Source organism: Mesocricetus auratus, unplaced genomic scaffold, assembly GCF_017639785.1.
Source record: "Mesocricetus auratus isolate SY011 unplaced genomic scaffold, BCM_Maur_2.0 Super-Scaffold_100010, whole genome shotgun sequence".
Classification (NCBI taxonomy): Eukaryota; Metazoa; Chordata; class Mammalia; order Rodentia; family Cricetidae; genus Mesocricetus; species Mesocricetus auratus.
Window position 1 is genome coordinate 9,296,071 of NW_024429194.1, and position 19,232 is coordinate 9,315,302.

The window sequence follows — 19,232 nt, forward strand, 5'->3', positions numbered from 1 at the left end:
TGCTCAACTGCTGTGTATATGATTAAAATAGGAGTACGCTGAAGCGCACCCACACCTGTGTGTCAGCCCTGACAGTACAACTTCTGATATTTAGAGGACAGAGCTGTGGATTAGGTAGTGTGGCTATCTGTTATTTTTAAAATTCACCAAATTGTCTGCTTTAGTGATGATATGACTGTAATGAAAAATCTTTTAACTTAAATGAAAATCAAAAAAGATTTAAAAATATTATATGGCCATGTATAATTAAAACAGTCTATATAACAGTTCATTTAAAATATTAAAAAATGAAACATTTTAAAGTGAAAGTCTTATTCTCATGTTCTGGTTTTATATCCTTTTTCAGTTACAGATTTTTACAACTTTGGATTTTATATCCTCTAATGTGTATTTAATGATACCAAACTTCTGAATTAAAAATTGGACTCAGAATAATTATCATTCCTTTGAAATACCTACCTACAGATATACTGCAATTTTGATTAATTATTTTATATCATTTTATATGTACGCATTCATTATGCCACATGGGTTTATCAACTTTTCGTACCCAAATTTACAGTGGCCTTAAAGGAATGTCTCTTTCCCATCTCCTGGGTGTTAAAGGATGCTGATCAGAAAGGCTGTAGTGAAACCACTTAGGAGGTGAGTGTGTAACATGACAGCAGAGAACACGAGAGTCCCTGAGATGCCCTGAACAGGTGTGCTGAGAGCAGAGGACTGGGCTGTCTGGGCTGCTGAGCTCTGACCTCTTGTTGTGGACGTGGGGTCGTCTTGTGCTGGTTTAGCTGGGATGCGGTAGTGACTCCACCACTTTTGTGTTTCAGGTGTGTGGAGGTCATTGCAAAGGAGGGACAAAATCTGAAAGAGCTGTACTTGGTGTCCTGCAAAATCACCGATCATGGTATGTAACGAGCCTTTGTCCTAACCCTTTACCCTTAGATAAATAAAGATCTTAAAAACCATCAAAAGTTATTTAAAGAGAGATCAGGAATCATGTTAGAGAGACAATTTGTGTTCATTTATGCTAATTCTGATGAAACAAAATAAAGGAAAAGGAAACCAATGAAAGTGTGCGCATGAGCTCCCATCTGTGCCTCTAACACACGGGATTAAAGAATGGGGCCTGAAGAGGAATGAAATGAAAACAATTTCCAGATCAGTGAAACTCCTGGCTTGTAAACGTGCGTGATAAATCAGTGCGCTGAGTTCACGTGCTCACATTAGAACTATGTAAAATGTATGCCTGATACTCCTAAGGCAAGCCTGGTTAATACTGGAGAGTCTGGAAGGCATCGAGTGCCCACATTTAGAGACATATGAAGTAGTGGTGTCCATTTGCATCACCATTTAAAATTGGACGTGTTTATGTACACCTTATTCTAAGGGGCGTCATTCTTTTGGTAAGGACATCTTTCTGCTCTACCCACGTTCAAAGTGACCAGCTTCCTCCTTGTGTCCTCTCTCTGAGTTACAGGTGTGGGCCTGCTTTGCGTGGGGAAGTGATTCTTTTAACAGGGTTGCTGGGTGCCTTGGCTCTCGCCGGACGTTCCGTTTATGACTCGTGTCAAGATCTTCCCAGGTGTTGAGTGTGGTTATATGTACTTAGCAGTCCTGAGCCAGGCTGTTACAAAGCCGTGTTCATTTAAATTGATGTATGATACAGCTGTCATGCAGAGAGCCGTCATACTAATGTGCTCCTAACTCCTCAAATTAAACAGATCTTTATGGTAAAAGATAACAGTTTATAAACAAATCAGTAAGTCAGAAACATCTGAACGGAAAACACAGCCTTGGGAAATTGCTCCCTGAAGAGGAATCTGATACCATTACCTCTCTATCAGGGAACAATTGTAATAAGTACTGGGGGTTGGGGGGGGACATAGCAAGTTGGGTTACAGGTCTACTTTTGTCTCCTCTTCATAACCCTGAAGCTGTCTATTAAGCCACATAACATGTTCTGCAGAAGGTAGTAAGACTGAGTAGAAAGTCCCTATGTAGTCCCCACTGGTACAGTGGACGCTCAGTGATGGTTAGTTCTTAGAAACTACCTCCCTCCCGTTCACACGGGGCACTTCTTTCCCTGAGTGCAGCCTGTTTGTGGGGAACATTAGTTACATTGTATGTCTTTCCATGTTTCTAGAGTTTGCCGGCTACTATCTTTCTGCACTCTCATTCAGGAAAGTGTCCATTGCAGTTACAAAGAGAACAAGGGGAGGGAAGGACTGAGGTCAGCGCGGTCATTACCCTGACACGGCAGAACGTCAGAGCGTCATAAGACACAGTAAATGAGATGTATGAAGGAGACTCTTATCTCCATTGCTGTCCCCATACTAAATTTTTCCAGTTGACCCCCGTGCCGTGGGGCAGTTGTAAAAAGGTCACAGGTTACCTGAGAGTTGTTGGCACATTTCTTTTTACTTTAGCACTCCAGAGGATCCTTAGATGTATACTCAGGAAATACCTTTTTGTTTCCATCCTCAAACTGCCAAGTAACCTTCAAAGAGGATGGTAAACAGCTACTGACATTGTAGTCTAGGGCCCTACAAGGTCAGGAACACCCACAGGGTCACGGTGTTTTCACTAGTTTTCCAGCGTCGTCCCCGCTGGTCGGTTTGACTAGTGCTGCCCACTTTCCTAGCCCAGAGAGTCACTTCACAGGCTCCTCTGTTGCTCTCAGAAGCCCAGAAGTGCTCTCCCGACCTCTGCTTACCTGCTAAATATTGCTCTTGGTCACACTACTTCCCTGATTGGGGCTATTTTAACCTGACAGCAAGCCATGCTGCAGACTTTGGGATTGCTCAGGCATTGTTATCCTGGAAGATAGCTGCCATTTTAGTGGACCTAACAGTTACAGGCCTGAGACCTGTCCAGTAAGTCAGGATAGAAAGTCACACCCACAGTGTGGGGGGTCCTGTTCTGTGTGGGAAGAGGTGTGTTTCCTAGGTCCCTTAGAGGCCAAGGTGGCCCTGCACGGCTTGGGGTTGGAGGCAGTGATCCAGCTTTTTCTCCCCAGGAAAGAAGATGGTTGGGGTGGTCTGGTAAGATTAGTCTTTGCTTTGGTATAACCACGCTTCACCCTTGCCGTGGTAACCCTCTACCACTGTTGAAAGATTAGTGAGCTGTCCCTTCTCCAGCCCTTCGCGGGGTCCCACGGCCCCTTTGCTGTTCGTCCACTTCGAGTAGGGTCTGGGCCTCGTTATCTGAGCTGCACTGCTCTAGAGACAAAAGACATCCAAACAAGTCTTATATCAAAACCAGTTTATTATTATATCAGCTTAGTTTTCATATCATTTGGTGTGTATTACCTGCAATGATGTTCCATTTTAAATGGCTTCCTAGCCTTTTCTTTTTGTTTCATTTTAAATTGTGTTTCAAGCTGCTCCACGATTGCTGGGTAAGATTCACCTCTTTTTGTCAGCAGGCCTAACTCTAATAGCCATGAAGTGACGGAGAGGAGCTAGGGAATGGATATTTGCAAGTCAAAAAGAATGCCTTATTGCTTACCGTTATTATTCTCATTTCCATTCTATTATTCAAATATAAATAGCGCTCATTGTTGCTTGCAGAATAGTACTACTTTGCTGAACTCTGTTTTGCAAATTCCCATTTTTATGTCTATTTTTAAAATTTCTCTCTATTTCTACTCTACTTTATTCTTCATTCTGCTGCATTTCGAAGATAACATGATATCTTTTCTTCTAAATAATTAGCCTCATTTCTCACCTGAAATTTGATGTTTGTTACATTTATTTATTTGAAAGAAAGACAGAGATAGAATGCAAAAATATGAATGAATGAATGAATGAATGAATGAGTGTCTCCCCCCACGGTGTGTGTGTTTGTGTATTGTATGTGTATTGTATGTGTGTGTTGTGTATGTGTGTGTGTTTGTGTGTGTGTGTATTTTGTGTGTGTGCACGCGTGTGTCTGCCTACTGTAGTGTACAGGGGACAGTTTGTGGGAGTCAGCGCTCTCCTTCTGCCATGTGGGTCCATAGGACCAAATCATGTAAAGACTACTACTGAGCCATTTTGCTGTCCTAAAATACATAATTATATCTTATCTAAATACTTCTGGTTGCTTAGAAGGAATTGACTTTCTTCCCTGGTTCCTACGTCACCATCACCACAAGATTGTAGCTTGGAGTAAAAGACTGAGCAGCGACAGTGTTTCTGCCATTTACTGTGATAAGCTACAATATTCAGACTTAGCTAAGAGGACTTTAAGGACACTTGTTCAAACAATACTATTGTTGAAGGGAGAGGCACCATCTTATTAACACTAAGAATCTCATTACATATATGCAGTTTCTTTTATCATTTAATTTATGTTAGCTTTATGGTTTTCAGTCAAGTTGTCTCTATATATTGTATACATTTGCTTTTATTTTAAATGTATACACAATTTTCATGTAGATTTTTCTCAGGCACAGAAAGGTAGTATTTGTGAAGTGGCTCAGTAGTTTTGGCATGCTAAATTTGCTTATTAAATCTTTTAGCTTTTAAAATAAAAAACGAAACTTTATGAAAATTTTGCTATCACAACCAACTGAATTTTAACTCTGTCTTTAGTAGAGTTTTCAAGTTAAGAAATAGCCTAACCCATGTTTTCAAGTAAACCTGTTCGTATCATGATGGGGCATCAATGGTCTTACACCTCCAGGCACATACATATGTACATTCGTGTGTATGTATATACATACAGTTGTTCTAAATTAACTTTTTATAACTAAAGGCTATAATTTTAATTTAACATAGCCATTATCTAAATTATCAACTTCCCAACGTTCTTTTTCTGTATTACTTCCGTATTTTGGAAGTACTTTGCTTCATTTTAATTGGCAGTTTTTAACATCACACTTAGTAAAGAAGTCTCCTTTTATAAATGTGGAATACTTAACCCAAATCACAGACAGACAGACATGCATTTCATCGCGCAGTGCTTTCCCCTCTGCAGACTGAGCGCTTCAGTTGTCGTTGTTACTCTTGTTGCGGCTGCTCTAAGCATGAACATGCAGGGCCATGAGTGTCCTCATCAGTGTGGTATCAGTGATGAGTGGTTTGTAGGTGGCATTGTGACACCCACACTGAGCCCCACAACAGCAACAAAGTATTCAATGAAAAAAAGGACATCTTGCTGTTCACAACTTCTGGAAAGTGCTTTTCTTGGGTGGTAATGAGTTCTCTACTGAAAGATCTGCGCAGGCAGAGAAAATCCCCCAGGAAGAGGTGGGAGGATGGAAGCCTGGGCAGACACTTGTCCTATCTGATCTTTAAATCCGTTTCTAATCCTAGGCTTTATTCTGCACTGTTTCCTTCAGCAAAGCTCTATTCGTAAGTGTGCACCCTGTCGGTGGGATGCTATGGAAAATCCACACACAGAGAAGCGGCTAAGAAGTGATGGTCATGTGCTCAAAAGCTCTCCATCATTTAAGCAATATGGTGGTGTCAGTTTAGAAGGGAGGTCTGTGAGATGCCGGGGAGTTTGAGAAGACAGGATCATCATGGACCGCCCTAGCTGGGGCGTGGTTGTGGGAGAGGCATCAGAAGAGGGTGTCTGACGTAGATGCCAGGGGGAGGACATGGAGCATGAACAGGTGTCTGAGTGGATGACTTTGTGTACATTGACTAATCTAATGAATGATCGCACACAGGCAAATGTTGAAGAAACCTCATGAAAATACCCAGTTTGAAAATTCAGAATAAGTTCCAATTTTGGTTGCAATTTGTCCTGTCTAATTCATCATTCCCATGGCAACAACTTCACTTACCATATATTACATAGAGGGAAATGTTATGTTGGGTAATAACTACTAATAAAATATATAGCTCTACTGAGAACAAATGTAAACTTGTCATAATAATAATAGAATAATTGCAGTTTATTTGATATTTTATGTGGGCATTACTTTAATTCCTTAAACATTCCAGTCTCTAATACTTGAGACTACAGATGTAGAAACATGGTTTATGAACTACAGTGTTACATGGATTCAGTGTTAAGGTAACTTCTATAATTATTCATAGGCCAGTGATGTACTCCAGAGTATTGTTACATAAAAATACTCTGTTCAGTACTCATTGCTGTATTAGGTATTTTCCTTTTACTCTCTTAGCAGGGTCTCTTGGTTAGGCTTCCCCCAAACTCACTATGTAGTTGAAGATGTCCTCCTGCCTGTGCGTCCATCGTGCTGAGATTACAGTTTTGTGTACCATGTCCAGTGTGTTTGGTGCCAGGAATCAAATCCACACCCCCACGCATGGATACGAGGCCAGCATCCTACAATTGAGCTACATTCCCAACCCCATTATTTTCTTAACTCCAAAGTTTTGTATAGTTCTTTGTAAATTAGATTTGCTGTAGCCTATGATGTGTCTCATTAGGTAAAGCCCAGTCTCCAGGACTTCCTGTACCAACTGTTGCAAGGTAGTCCCTGACCTTTAAGCAGGTGACACAGCACCTGTGAGCACGGGAGTGTGCATGTGCGTGCACAAACTCACACGTATGCACACTGATAGATAAACAAAACGTAGTCAAATCCCAATGAATTGATTTTTAATTCCCCTTTTAAATTATGACAATGAACTTGTGACACACCTAGAACCATTATGCCCATAGATGAGCAAACTGAGCCCAGACAGAGCTAATTTGTTAATACATCTATCCCTGCTGCCTCCAACAGCAGCTGACTTTTCCGGGTTCTTGGCTTTTTGGTTAGGTATTATTTCCTCATTTAAATGGTTATTTTAAACCAATTTCAGATAATACAAGATTATGGATAATTCTCTTTTAGGATGCATACCTATTTGGAAATCCATAACTGTGCCATACAAAGTAGCATGGGTAATTGTTCTCTCGTATTTCTTAGACATGAACCTCACGAGTTCTTAGGCCTCAGTGTCTCCATTTGCCTCAGTTTCCATTAATGAACATTCTTAAAAGCCAAAATCAAATTCCTCATGGTGTGGCTCTGCCTCCTCTTTTGGCTTTCTGTTTGGCGTCCCTTGTTTTCCGAATCAGAGTGGGAGGGAAGTGGGATGGAAGCGCCCACGTCCTTCCCTGTAGAGCTGCAGGCCTCTCTCTCCATGCGCTCTCTCACATTTGTGGAGGGAAGGCCAGAGTAGTCACCATCGTTTCTCGTTAGCATTTTTCACATGCCACTAATAAGTTACTGTTCTCTGTCCTTTTAAGCTAGGCCATCATGCTTTTCTTACAGACATCCAAAGAGTCTTGTCTTTGGTAATGGGAGCTTTTGCTTGTTGGTTCTTCTGTTCCTTGGACATGGACTCATTGTGTAAAGACTTGCCTGACTTGTGGGATTTACTTCAAGACTAATACATGGGTCAGCCATTTTTTTCTGAAATCTGTGGTTTGTTCTGAGAATTTCTCAAGTCAAAGTGTACCTTCAATCATCTGTTGTTGGTTTTCTGCTTAGAAAATCTAGCCCCAAACCAAGTTTGTTCCTCAATAGAGGTGCAACCTCTGTAACTCAGCAAAATTTTAAAACATCATCATTCTGGGATTCCCAGCACCCTTTTCCCATTCACAGCTGCAGACTCTGATTTTGGAGAAAGGGGGAAGACTTAAGGAAAGATAAGAGCCTGGCAGTGGGGTCAAACACCTGTAATCCTCGCATTTGGGAGGCAGAGGCAAGCGGATCTCTGTGAGTTCAAGTCCTGCCTGGTCTATAGAATGAGTTCCAGGACAGTCATAGCTGCATAGAGAAACCCTGTCTTCAAAAACAAAACAAGGCAAGAAACATTAAAAAAGGAAAGGTGGCTTCATATTTTTGCTCCTCGATCAATTTTCTGACTACTTTCAGGTTTTGTTTGGACCTTTTGGATCCAACCACCTGGAAATAAGTATAAACTTACTCAACTTTTGTAGTCTTACACACTCTCTCACACAGGCAATCAAATTCCTTGTCCTGCAATGACTATGACTCAATACACTTAACCATTCAGAGAACCAAGGGTCTGTAACACACATGCATTTCCACTTACCCCACAGTGTAGATGACACACTGGGCCTGTCAGTAAATGCCCTGCTCAAGAGTAGAGGTGCAGTCCATGACACTGGGGAAACCTGCACAATATCCTAAGGCAGACGGGCTCAACTTTGTCAGGCTCATCTACTGTGTGCTCTTGTTAGCTACAAATTAAGAGGGCACAGTCCAGCTACCTCCTGTCTGCAACGAAAACAGAACCTGTAGATTTCTCTGTAGTGTGGACGTTAAACAGAACTTTCTCGTGTGCAGAAAAACCGTCTTAATCAAGTCATTTGCTTTATTATCTAAGTAAATCAAACTTACTTTTAACTTCAATATTCAACTGTTCATTTTAACCCTTACTCTAAAATATGCTCTTTAGACTCAGGTCACCTAGAATTTATCTGTCATATGTGTTTCTCTTCAAGGGTTTATCGCATGACATTTAATAAATAGTTTGAACTTTTTAACAGTTGAGTTGAGTTGGCATGGCTGATCCAGTCTCTATGCCATGTGCCATGCATTTTATGCTAAAAGTGACTTGGCTGTCACCGAATGTGACTGCCAGCGAGCAGAGAAAAAGAGATCTTTAAACACTGAAAAAGGGAGATAAACAAAACAAAAACCCAGGTCATCTTTAAGATGTCAGATGCTTTTCTCTTGTCTGTGGTGTGTGGTGTATGTATGTAGGTGTGTGTGTGTGTGTGTGTGTGTGTGTAATGAATAATATTCACTAATAGAATTTGTTACAGGTCACAGGGTTTTCAAATGGTAATTCTTTGGTGCAGAAGGAAAACATGTAGAAAACTAGTGACAAACATACTTTCGGGTGGTAGATAGTTATCTGGGTTCGGTTCTCCCTCCCTCCACACGACTTGTTTTCCTTTCTTTCTGTTCTCCCCTCCCTGTTCACATATGGCTTTAGGAGCTTCTCCAAAAAAACTGTTTTGCTTTGAAGATATTTAATTTTGTTCCTTAAAGATTCTTCTGTTCTGCTATTAGATATGAAAATTCACAATAACCCCCTAATAGGATCCCTCCCCTTCCTTGTCCTCTGTATTTTTGGAGATTCCTCTGTGGTCAGCCCTGCAAAGCTCCACTTGGGAGTCAAGGGACCCATAGATGCTGGTCTAGAGTGAGGGGCAGACACTTGGCAGGGGACAGGTCAGGGTCAGGATTCATCAGCAAGGATGTCCTGAACCTTCGTGAGGAGCAAGCATTCAAAATCCTAAGTTATTTTGATTCTGTAGTATGAACTTTCTATGAAATGAAAAAAAAACAATAAAGTAATATATGTGCTACAGAAACATGTTACATAACATGCATATCTCTTACACACAGAGAGTTTCATGCTGCCCATCATGAACAACAAAAAGGAACTTAATTCTTAGCTCCATAAAATAAGTGAAAAGCTTGAAATTCAATCAGTCTTATTTTATGTGAGGCAAATGTACTTGGCTTTTTTGAGAATCATGCCGTCTGCTATGGTTTACATGAGAAATGGGGCGAAATCCTCACAGTGTTCATTTTCAACTTTGTCTTTCCAACACACCTTGCAATCAAGGCTTGCCAATGATTCACGTTTTAAAATGCTACAAATTAGTAGACTCTGATATCTTTCCTCTCAAATTCTGATTAAAATAGTTTCCTAAATGTCAAGGAAAGAGGTGAAGTCTTCAGGTTTGTTGAAGTTCACACGTGATTTATTGCTCTCCCTCGTGGCAGACCTCTGAGTGCCAAGTTCTTATCACTATGTGTGATTATTGGTTGCTTACGTGTTTGGGACCTGTACCCTAGTGAAGCTGCCTGCATTGACCCAAGCACCTGACCTCCTAGACTTGTGTCGCATTCGGTTACTTGGGTAATATTTGGGGCCAAAGCAAATTCAGGAAATGTGCCATGCATGCATGTCTGGCCCATGCATTCATGCTCCCGAGTCCCAAGTCGACCATGGCATTCCTTAGTCTACACAAGGACAGACTCTGAGCAGAGCCGAGGCCCCTTCAGAAAGCTGAGCGCCAAGCACACAAATGAAGAGAGAACTTCCCAACACGGTGTAGACATATGGAAGGGCGGGCGTATCCTTTGCATAACTGTGCAGCTTTTTGCACAAAATTCCATCTCTTTTGCTTAATAGATTATTGATTTGAAATCAGTTCTCTCTTAGTTTGTGGGAAAAAAACCAAATTTTAGATTTCTGTTCATGAAAACATTTAAATAGCATATATTATGAAATCAGTTTTATTATGACATACTCTAAGTTCTTGTGGTTTCTTGGTGTATAGAAAGGCTCTTGTAAATGTATTTAACATGTAGTAGACCCTACAAGTATTTATTGTAGTTTGTTTGGGAGTATAGGAAATCAGCAGTTGTAGAATGATACTTTGGAGCTATGTAGTATATTTCCCACTGTTATAAATCGATATAGATCTCCAACCTGCTAGGAAGGGTGGACTCTCTTCCAGCTTCTTTCTGATTGTAGTGAAGACTCTCTGTGGATGCTGGTCTGTCTCACTGATGGAGTCCGTGTTTTCTGAGCTGAGTTCTGCTCTGTGCCGGACGTGTTTCTGGCTATGTGCATTCAGACTGCTGATTGACTGACAACCACGTCATTGTGGCTAACACTTACTCAGTCCCAACCACTACAGACAGAATGCGTTCCCAGGCCAGAATTTGTCCCTCACTCACAAGGGGACTCACGCTTTCTGCCCGTAGTGGAACTTATACAGTGAATGAAAATTCAGTGACCTATATTCTCCTTAAAAATTTAAATTAAAACTTTGTCAACAGTAATTCCAACCATACGGAGGCGAAAAGAGCCTTGTCTACAATCTGGCTGCACTAAACGTAATTCATAACTATCAAAAATCCGTTTTCTCTGCATAACTCTTAAGAAGGCTCCTGATGTCTTGAAAATTCCATGCAATTTTCTTGAAAAGTTGGTCTGAATGCCACTGTGCGTCTCGAGGCCCTCATACCGTGAGCTAAATTACAGCAGTCGCCTATTTCTCAAGCACCGTGTAGCTGCAAATCCTTTACCTTGAAGTACATGGCAGCAGACTTCCTCCTTGAACAGCGAAGAAAGCTGGGCTTCGGGGCCGTTTCAATTTAACACATGATGTGCTGCATGCCTAGTGTCTCCTCTTAATTCACCCTGGCTTCCTGTACTGGGAATTAAGTATGTAATACCGATTATATTACCAGATACATTTTACCACTATTTTCAAAGCATCATTTCCCTGTACTGGCTTCTGTGGAAATCTTTCCTTTTCAGTGTGTTAATCTAAATGCAGAGTAAGGGTGTTTGCTTTTAGCTTTTCTTTTTCTTTTTTAAGCCTCCATAGTCATTACTGGTCTTCCCTGCCTCTGACAATGATTCAGTATTCCTGGTGTTACTCAGCCAAAGATCGGGTACCCTTCCCTTCCTACCTCTCATCGCCACCACGACCATGCCAGGCTGAATCTGTCCACAAAGTACATCTTCAATAAAGCTGTTCTCTTGATAGTCCATCAGGAACGTGACTGTATGCTCCGTTGCTTTGTTCCTACCGTTCTTCTTAGACTACTAGACAGGCATGTAGCAGCTTCCCATAAGCAGCCCAGCACAGTGTACTCTTAGGAAAAGGAAAAGGTGTCAGAACTCCATCATTTATTTAAAGCTGTTAATCCTTTTATCAGAGACCTTAATGGAGGCTCTAAGGACTGGAAATGTCCTACCTAGTACAGATAGTAGTGGGGAGTGCTTTTCACAGAACAGATGTAATGAACTTTCTAAAACTGTTTTGCAGATGATAAATAAAAATTATTCATGCCTTTAGAAATATGTTGCCTTGGGCTAGTTACCATAATATACACCTGTAGTCCCAGTTCTGTAGAAGTAGAGGTAGGAGGATCCCAGTTTTGAAGCAGACAAGCATTTACATAGTGAGCTTTCATTTTTAAAAACAAAAGACAAAAGAGAAGGACAAGAAAGGAATTGTTTGTCAGGGCCTTTTGAAGCCCCCAAACCAAAAGAAATATTAACAATTAAACATTCAGGTGCCTTGACCACTCTCAGGCATTGTTAGTCATTGCAGGTTGCCCTTGGACAGTTCACCCAGGACGAGAAGGCTGGAGTCAGCCTACTATAAGCCACTGTCCTTCAGTCCACGTCTGCAGGAGCAAGCACATTCCATGCCTCAGTTTACCTAGTAGTCAGAGATGCCTGCTTCCTCACCTAACTGATGAAGGGAGGCTCATTCTCAGGGCGGTACGTGGCTTCTTGCTTCCAGTGACAACTCATCAGCCCTGAGGACTTTGGCAGAGTAGTGTCTTAAGTGACGCTGGCTCTGTTCCAACCAGGCAGGGGCCTGTGACTCCATGAGCAGTGTTGTTCAGGGACACGGTCCACACACACCTTTCCTCTTCCTGGGGAAAAAATGGCGAGAGGTAGGGAACTTAGCCAGGGGACAGATTCTAATACAGAAAGAAAAGGTCAGCTCTTTCTTTGCCCACTGTGACAAGCTTCCAGTCAGCCTCAGATTGATCTTTAAAATAATTCTGTAGTTATTGGAAGACATGTATTTCATCCCAGTCCACACCCATCCTTCCCATGCCTACTTGTCTATGTTTGAGAAGCAGGGCTTGAACTCCTGTGACAGAGAGGACGCAGATGTGACAGGTTGGCACTGCTGTCCCTGAACCCCTGCTGCAGTCCCGTGGTGCAAGCACGATGGGCTGCGCTCTGGCCCCATACACAGGACCACACCTCTTTAGATTTCCTTCATTTTATTTTAAGATGTGGGAAGAAAGAACAACCTACACCAGGCAGTAGGATCAGCAAGAGCATGTTTCTAACTATGGTATCAGTCTGGGCTCCAAAATAGAGAAAAAAAGTCCATGACAGTTTACTTTGTAGCTCTGCTGCCCCCGGGTGGCCCAGCAGAAGCCCACCTGCATCCCCAGAGACCTAGGACACTTCAGCCAACACTTCAAAGCCTCTGCATGTGATACCTGAGATCTTAGGACCAGCATGAGGAATCAGAATCTCCCTAGCTCATGGGAAGAGGAACACCACACGCCACACCACAAATCCTACCAGGAAGTGTTTCTTGCTAGCTTGGCTCCCATTCTGAGGTTGCAGAGGACGGAAGTTTTGGTGGCATCTGACAGGGTTGGGCTGGATGGTTTTCCAGTCTTACTAGCTCTTAGAGAATGCTAGAATGCTGTTTCCTATATGTGGAAGCTGGCACACAGCAGCCTCCATGCCGCCCTCTTTTCCAGGCTCCGAGACTTCTCCTCCCTTTCTCTAACTGTGCTCCCTTCCCTCCATCCTCCTAGTCACGCTTTTGGAAACATGCTTATTGTACAAGAAAGCCTCGTTATATGATAACATTCTATAATTTCATTTCCATGATATAATGATTTTAATAAGACCAAACAAAATCTCCAAAATGAAATTCATTTCAAATTAAATGACTCATCATTATAGAATTTAAAGTGAATTGTCATAATAGTAAATGTAGATTTTAGTAGTATAGATATAAATATTTGACTAATTTGAAGAATATATTTATTTCTTTTAACCTAACTCTTTAGCTGAAACAGCCATATAAACTAGCTTTGTTTCATAGCCAATAATTTTTTTCTCTAAATTGAATCTGAGCTAGTAAATTCTTAACATTTGTTATAAAAAACAAAATCAGAAAACTAGGTAAATGCACCAGTACATGTGAAGACAACCTATCTTCCTTCTATCCTTAGGGGTTTAGGGATCTGAGATCAACACTCTAATGCTGTTAGCTGCCTGGAGATCTGATGTTTGCAAATTAGTTTAATGAAAATATGTACAGCAATTTCATAATTTCATACTCTGAGATAAGTGGAGGTGGGCACATGTGTGTTTAAATGTAAGAATCATAGCCTGTGTTATAGTTCCCATTGCTATCAAATGCATTAAAATAATTTTTGAAGATCTCTTTAACTGGTATTAGTTTTATTCATAGAACATTTCAAGAATAGAATACTTATTTATTTAAGTGCTTGTAACCAGTCTCTAGACATTAACCCAGTGAAGCATAGTGGAGAAGCTGAAAGCAAATTCTGCCTGTGGAGTGTGATACCTCTTTTGTACTGTCTTGAGACAATACGAAGTTGAAGGCAGAGATTTTACTCGGTGGAATGATTCTGTTTGCAAATGGTAGTATGAAATCTGCATTTCCACCAAATACATTGTTAAAGTTCAGTACTAATCAGGTGTCTTTGTTGTTCGTTAACGAAGATTTCTAGCTTCTGAGTGAGTGTCCCTGCGAAGAGACTTTAACAGCATGCTTTCCTTAACAGCAGCTGAGGCAAGCGAAAGGGTCCTGCACTCACAGGCAGATGGATTCCTGTCCAGTCTCCTGGGCCCCGCATGGTTCCCATTGTCAGGTGTAACCATTTCTTCTCTTTGTACCCTACCTGCTAAAGCCTCAGTGGGTAGGAAACTCGGAAGGCAGCCTGCCCTTGCCCGACGTTGGCAGGGCGGGGCTGCCTCAGTGTTGGCAGCATGCGCTGACCAGTAACCATGAGGTGGTCCTGCTCTTTGAAAGGCGGTTGGGACCCTCCTCCTCATCCTGGCTTACCCTGCCCAACCATGGGAGACCTGCCCTTTCCTAAACAGAAATGGAGAAAGAGTAGATTTTGGGGTGGGAAGAGAAGGTGCCTAAAGGGGGGGCGAGGCTGGGCCGTGAGGAGGGAGGAGAAACTGGGATTTAAATAAATAAAACATGAGTCTTGTGTCTAGGACCTAAGAGACATTCAAAGTGGTGGTGGGTGGTGATGGTTTTTTTATTTTTATTTTTTAGTTGGCATAGAATTATATCACATCCCCGTGTCCTTTTCCTCCCTCCAGCTACTCCCAGATACCCTACCTTGAACCCTTCCTAGGTTCCCCACACACATTTTCAAGTTGATAGCCTCTTCTTGGTCTTTATGGTTGTTATGACAGGTTTGTCCTGCATTTTATCCTCTCAAAATGACCTCCAGTAGGTTGTAGATAAGTACAATATACTATAATGAGTGGGATTTGTGATTGTATCTGTCCGCTGCCTGGATTGCGTAGAGAAGTCCATCCCCGATCACTAGCCTCTTAAAGTGACGAATTTATATTAAAATAAAATGTATGTATGTACATTTGTATTTAGAGTTAAGGTATGTGTAACCCCCCCACACACACACACAAATTCCCTAGTGCCTGCTTGCTCAGAGGCTAGAGGTCTACTTCAGACATCTTTCTCGTCACCCCTCACCTTATTTTTGGAGACAGGAGCTCTCATTGAACCTGGAGCTCACTTTTCTGCTTCCATTGTCTGGTACTACAGACACAGTCCACATGCCAGGCTTTTGTGAGGGTTCTGGGACTCTAACTCGAGCCCTTGGGTTTGCACAGCAAACACTTTATCCACTGACCCATCTCCCCAAGCCCTAGAATTAAATCCTTTCAATTGTGTATCTGTGGACATTGATATTAAAAGGTAAAAACATTCAATGTAGCTCTCCAACGTGCTAATTACGTTCTGCTTAGCATCACATAAACATCTGTTTCTCAATTACAATTTGCCAGTGGAGTTCTTAATGAAATCCAGCCCTTCCTGTTGAAACTGAAGAAAGTAATTGTTATCTATTGCTATTTATGTGTAATATGTTTAGTTCTCACTGTTAGCTAGCCCTGTCTTACAGAAATATATTGCAAGCCACAGATGAGAGCTTCATAAGTAATCTATATTTTTCTAGTCATCACATTGAAAGAAAAGGAACAGACACCGGCGAAATTCATTGGTATAATATTTAATGCAATATGATGAAAGCACTGTCACTTTAGCCAATAGTCAACTTATATTACTTACCAATTTGTCTCACACTATGTTTGAAGTATGGTGCATATCTTACATTTGCCTCCTCACTTACTGAGTTTGGTTGCCCATGTTTCAGGTGCTACATAGCGGTACGAACTTGTGTCTCCTGTGCTGGGCAGGGTGGCTCTAGATTTGCCACCTCTAGTGGTTCATTCTAAATTTAATAAAATGTGAAAATGACTATGCGTTTCTTTATTTGTGGCAAATGTAAAGCCTATCGCTGAAACGAGGCTTCAACTATTTCACTATGGTGGTGACCGGAGTGTCCCTTTATCTACGTTATCAGCAACTTGAGGTCTTCCTCCTGCCACACCCTTCTGAGGTTTTCTTTTTCTTTTTTTTTCCCAATTTCCTCCTTTTGTTCTCAGTTGTACTGTCATTTATAAATACAGCAGACTGTTCCTCTAATACCCCAGGGGAAAGGCAGACAGAAGTAAAGGGAGTGTCATAAGTTCTTGCCCTCTCCTAGTGATTCCTGGATTATCTGAATGATAGTGAACTCTTGATGTTGTTTTCAGGATGTCATTGCCAGGATACTCTTAAAGATTAATGGCTAGTGGAGAGTACCGTGCCTCTCTGAGATGCCTAGAGAGGCCACAGTGAGTGTGGATTGGATGCCCTGTGGAGGATGTGCACATATGACTTGTGGACTTCTCTTTGTGATGAACCTGTTTGTGGAACAATGGAGAGTAATTAGGATACAGGATTTCAGGGTTACATATAAGTTGCTTGTGAAGGGGACCAGGAGACTCCTTTTGAGGATGGTCTTGGTTATTTTAGCATTTATTGGCTCATTTAATCTTAACAATCATAGGTTTTCTTTTTAAAAAAAATACTTATGTGTGTGGGTTTTTATGTGCACACACAGATATGTTCACTACATTACTGCCTGGTACGATGGAGCCCCTGGAACTGGAGTTGCAGACAGTTGTGAGCTGCATTGTCGGTGCTGGGGATTGAACCCAGGTCCTCTGGAAGAGCAGCCCGTAATCTTAACCACTGAGCCATTTCTCCAGCCCTGCAGGTGTTCAATATCTGTTGTTACTGTGACACTGTAACAGAAGTGTACGGTCTGTTGCCTAAGAATAAAAAGTGAATAGCAGGAGCAGGGTTTAGATTTACCTGCACCTCTGACCCTGAATCATGTCCTTTCCTCTAGACTGTGCTGTCAGCTTGGGGACCACTGTTGGTCTCCTGGGAGGCGCTGTCACTAACCAGAAATGGGAGCATGTGAAAGTCTGAGTGGGACCATAATCTCCAAACCCATGTATGCTTGAAGGCACAGGGTCTAACTGTTAGGAGTGAGTCAGGCCTGAATTCGGAGCCAGGGTCTGTTTCTAAATATGTGTATGAAGATAAGCTGATTGTTTAGACTGTTGTAAAGACACAGTGGAAAATGCGGTAGTTATAATTTGCCCTTTACTTACTTATCCCCTCAAACAAGAATGAAAGCCGAACTTGTAGCGCATTCTCCCATTAAAGTTATCTTTGTAATATTGTAGCAATTCTGAAAGGGAAAATGCGTGGGAGCTGGGGTGTGATCAGAAGAGTACAAAGGAAGGAAGGGCTTTAGGCTGGCATGGCGCAGAGGGCCTGCATTTGGACGGGAATGCTTCATAGTTGAGTGTCTAATGAAAGATGAGCTGGGCGTGGCACACATGACGCCCTCTGATTCTCACCATATGTGGGCATCTGTACACAATCTAGGGTATGGAGGTTTGGGCCATAGCAGGTCTGCACGTCTGCTTGCAGCTGGAAGGACATCTGTAATGGACTGTCTCTTACAAACTCGGATCCATTCTGGACTTCATCAGCCTTGTATTGGAATTACTTGTGACCTCTCATTACCTGCTTTTTCCATATCTTCAGTTTTCCACATTCCATAGCCTGGACTTTTACTTTGTGTAAGAACAGAAGTTTGACTTTTTTTTTAAGCCTTTAAGTAGGTTTCACAGAACTAATTTAAATGCTGATTGATATAATGCTATTTATTTAATTTAATAATGTTTATTTTTATTTGATAATATTATTAGATTAAACACAAAGGAGGCCAGGTCAGTTTAACTTCTTAGTTTGGAACTCATATCATTTTTCAAAAGTGAGTATTTTAAAGCTCTTGAATAATTTATTAAAGCCTTCAGAAATTGCGTTAGGTTTTAGTTACATTGATGCACGCACATTCTCCAGGGGCATTGGGTTTTTTAAGAAAGGAAAATTTGGTGTTCTCTCAAATGAAGCATACTGGGATTCATACACCCTGTGGTTTTTGATCATATGTTACCCTGATAGTTTAAATGTCCCATAGGAAAGAGTTCCTGCAACCTAACCTCAGTCTTGCTAAGTTGTGTGCAGTGTTATCCCAATGCTTTCACAGGGACATGTATTTAAACACACAGGGTAAGTGTGAAATAGCCTTGAACCAACTGACGAGATTCTCCTCTATATTGTATGAGTCTCTAAGACTATGACAGTGCGGTTTTAGTTTATAAAACACAGCAAGAGCAGAATATTCTAAGTAACATGTAGTGCTCTAAGATAATTTTTCTAACTTTTCAAAAATTGATACTGTGTATGATACATAATTGACATTTATTAGAAGCACACAGTGTTATAAACTGAACATATTCCAAGACCCAGCCCCCGCATCAACAAACATTTCAAATCTGCCGCAGTCCTCTGGTGCCCTTCCTTCTGTTGTCTAAGGCAGTGGGCAGCGTTTAATTTTGTCTTTTCTACTCATTTCTAGACACATAACAGTATAAAAATCTCCTTTTTGGTTTTACGAGACAGGGTTTCTCTGTATTGTTTTGGAGGCTGTCGGTCCAACCCAGCCTCGAACTCACAGAGATCCACCTGCCTCTGCCTCCCGAGTGCTGGGATTAAAGGCATGCGCCGCCACCACCACCAGCGACAATTGCTTTTTATGTCAACTCTTTGAAACAAATAGTGTTAGTGCTGTGATGTGACTTGGTAATAAACAATCCTCAACTTTGAGTCAGGAAATTTTCAGTAGGTCTAAATCTTTTCATGGTGTATATTTATGTGTGTATGTTCACACATATGTATACATGTGTTTGTGAGATCAGCCTCCTGCTTTCCTTTGAATGTTCACAGGAGGATGTGTTTTGATGTGTGTATGTTGTGTGACTCAAAGTGGTATGTTAATAGAGAAAATTATCGCCAGGCATTGGTGGCACACGCCTTTAATCCCAGCACTCGGGAGGCAGAGGCAGGCGGATCTCTGTGAGTTCAAGGCCAGGCTGGACTGACAGCCTCCAAAACAGAGAAACCCTGTCTCGTAAAATCAAAAAAAAAATAGAGAAAATTATCTTTTTTAGTAAAAAATGTTGTTGTTATTTGACACCAAA

At 41.5% G+C, this 19,232-nt stretch overlaps 1 protein-coding gene across 1 annotated transcript in view; it reads left to right on the forward strand.

Annotated features, from left to right (window-relative positions):
* Nucleotides 1–19,232, forward strand: part of Fbxl17 (F-box and leucine rich repeat protein 17) — a 411,968-nt gene that overhangs the window by 262,621 nt on the left and 130,115 nt on the right. The window contains exon 7 of the mRNA XM_021231250.2: nt 828–904. Coding sequence (XP_021086909.2) covers nt 828–904 — 77 coding nt within the window. The remainder of the gene's footprint in view (nt 1–827; nt 905–19,232) is intronic.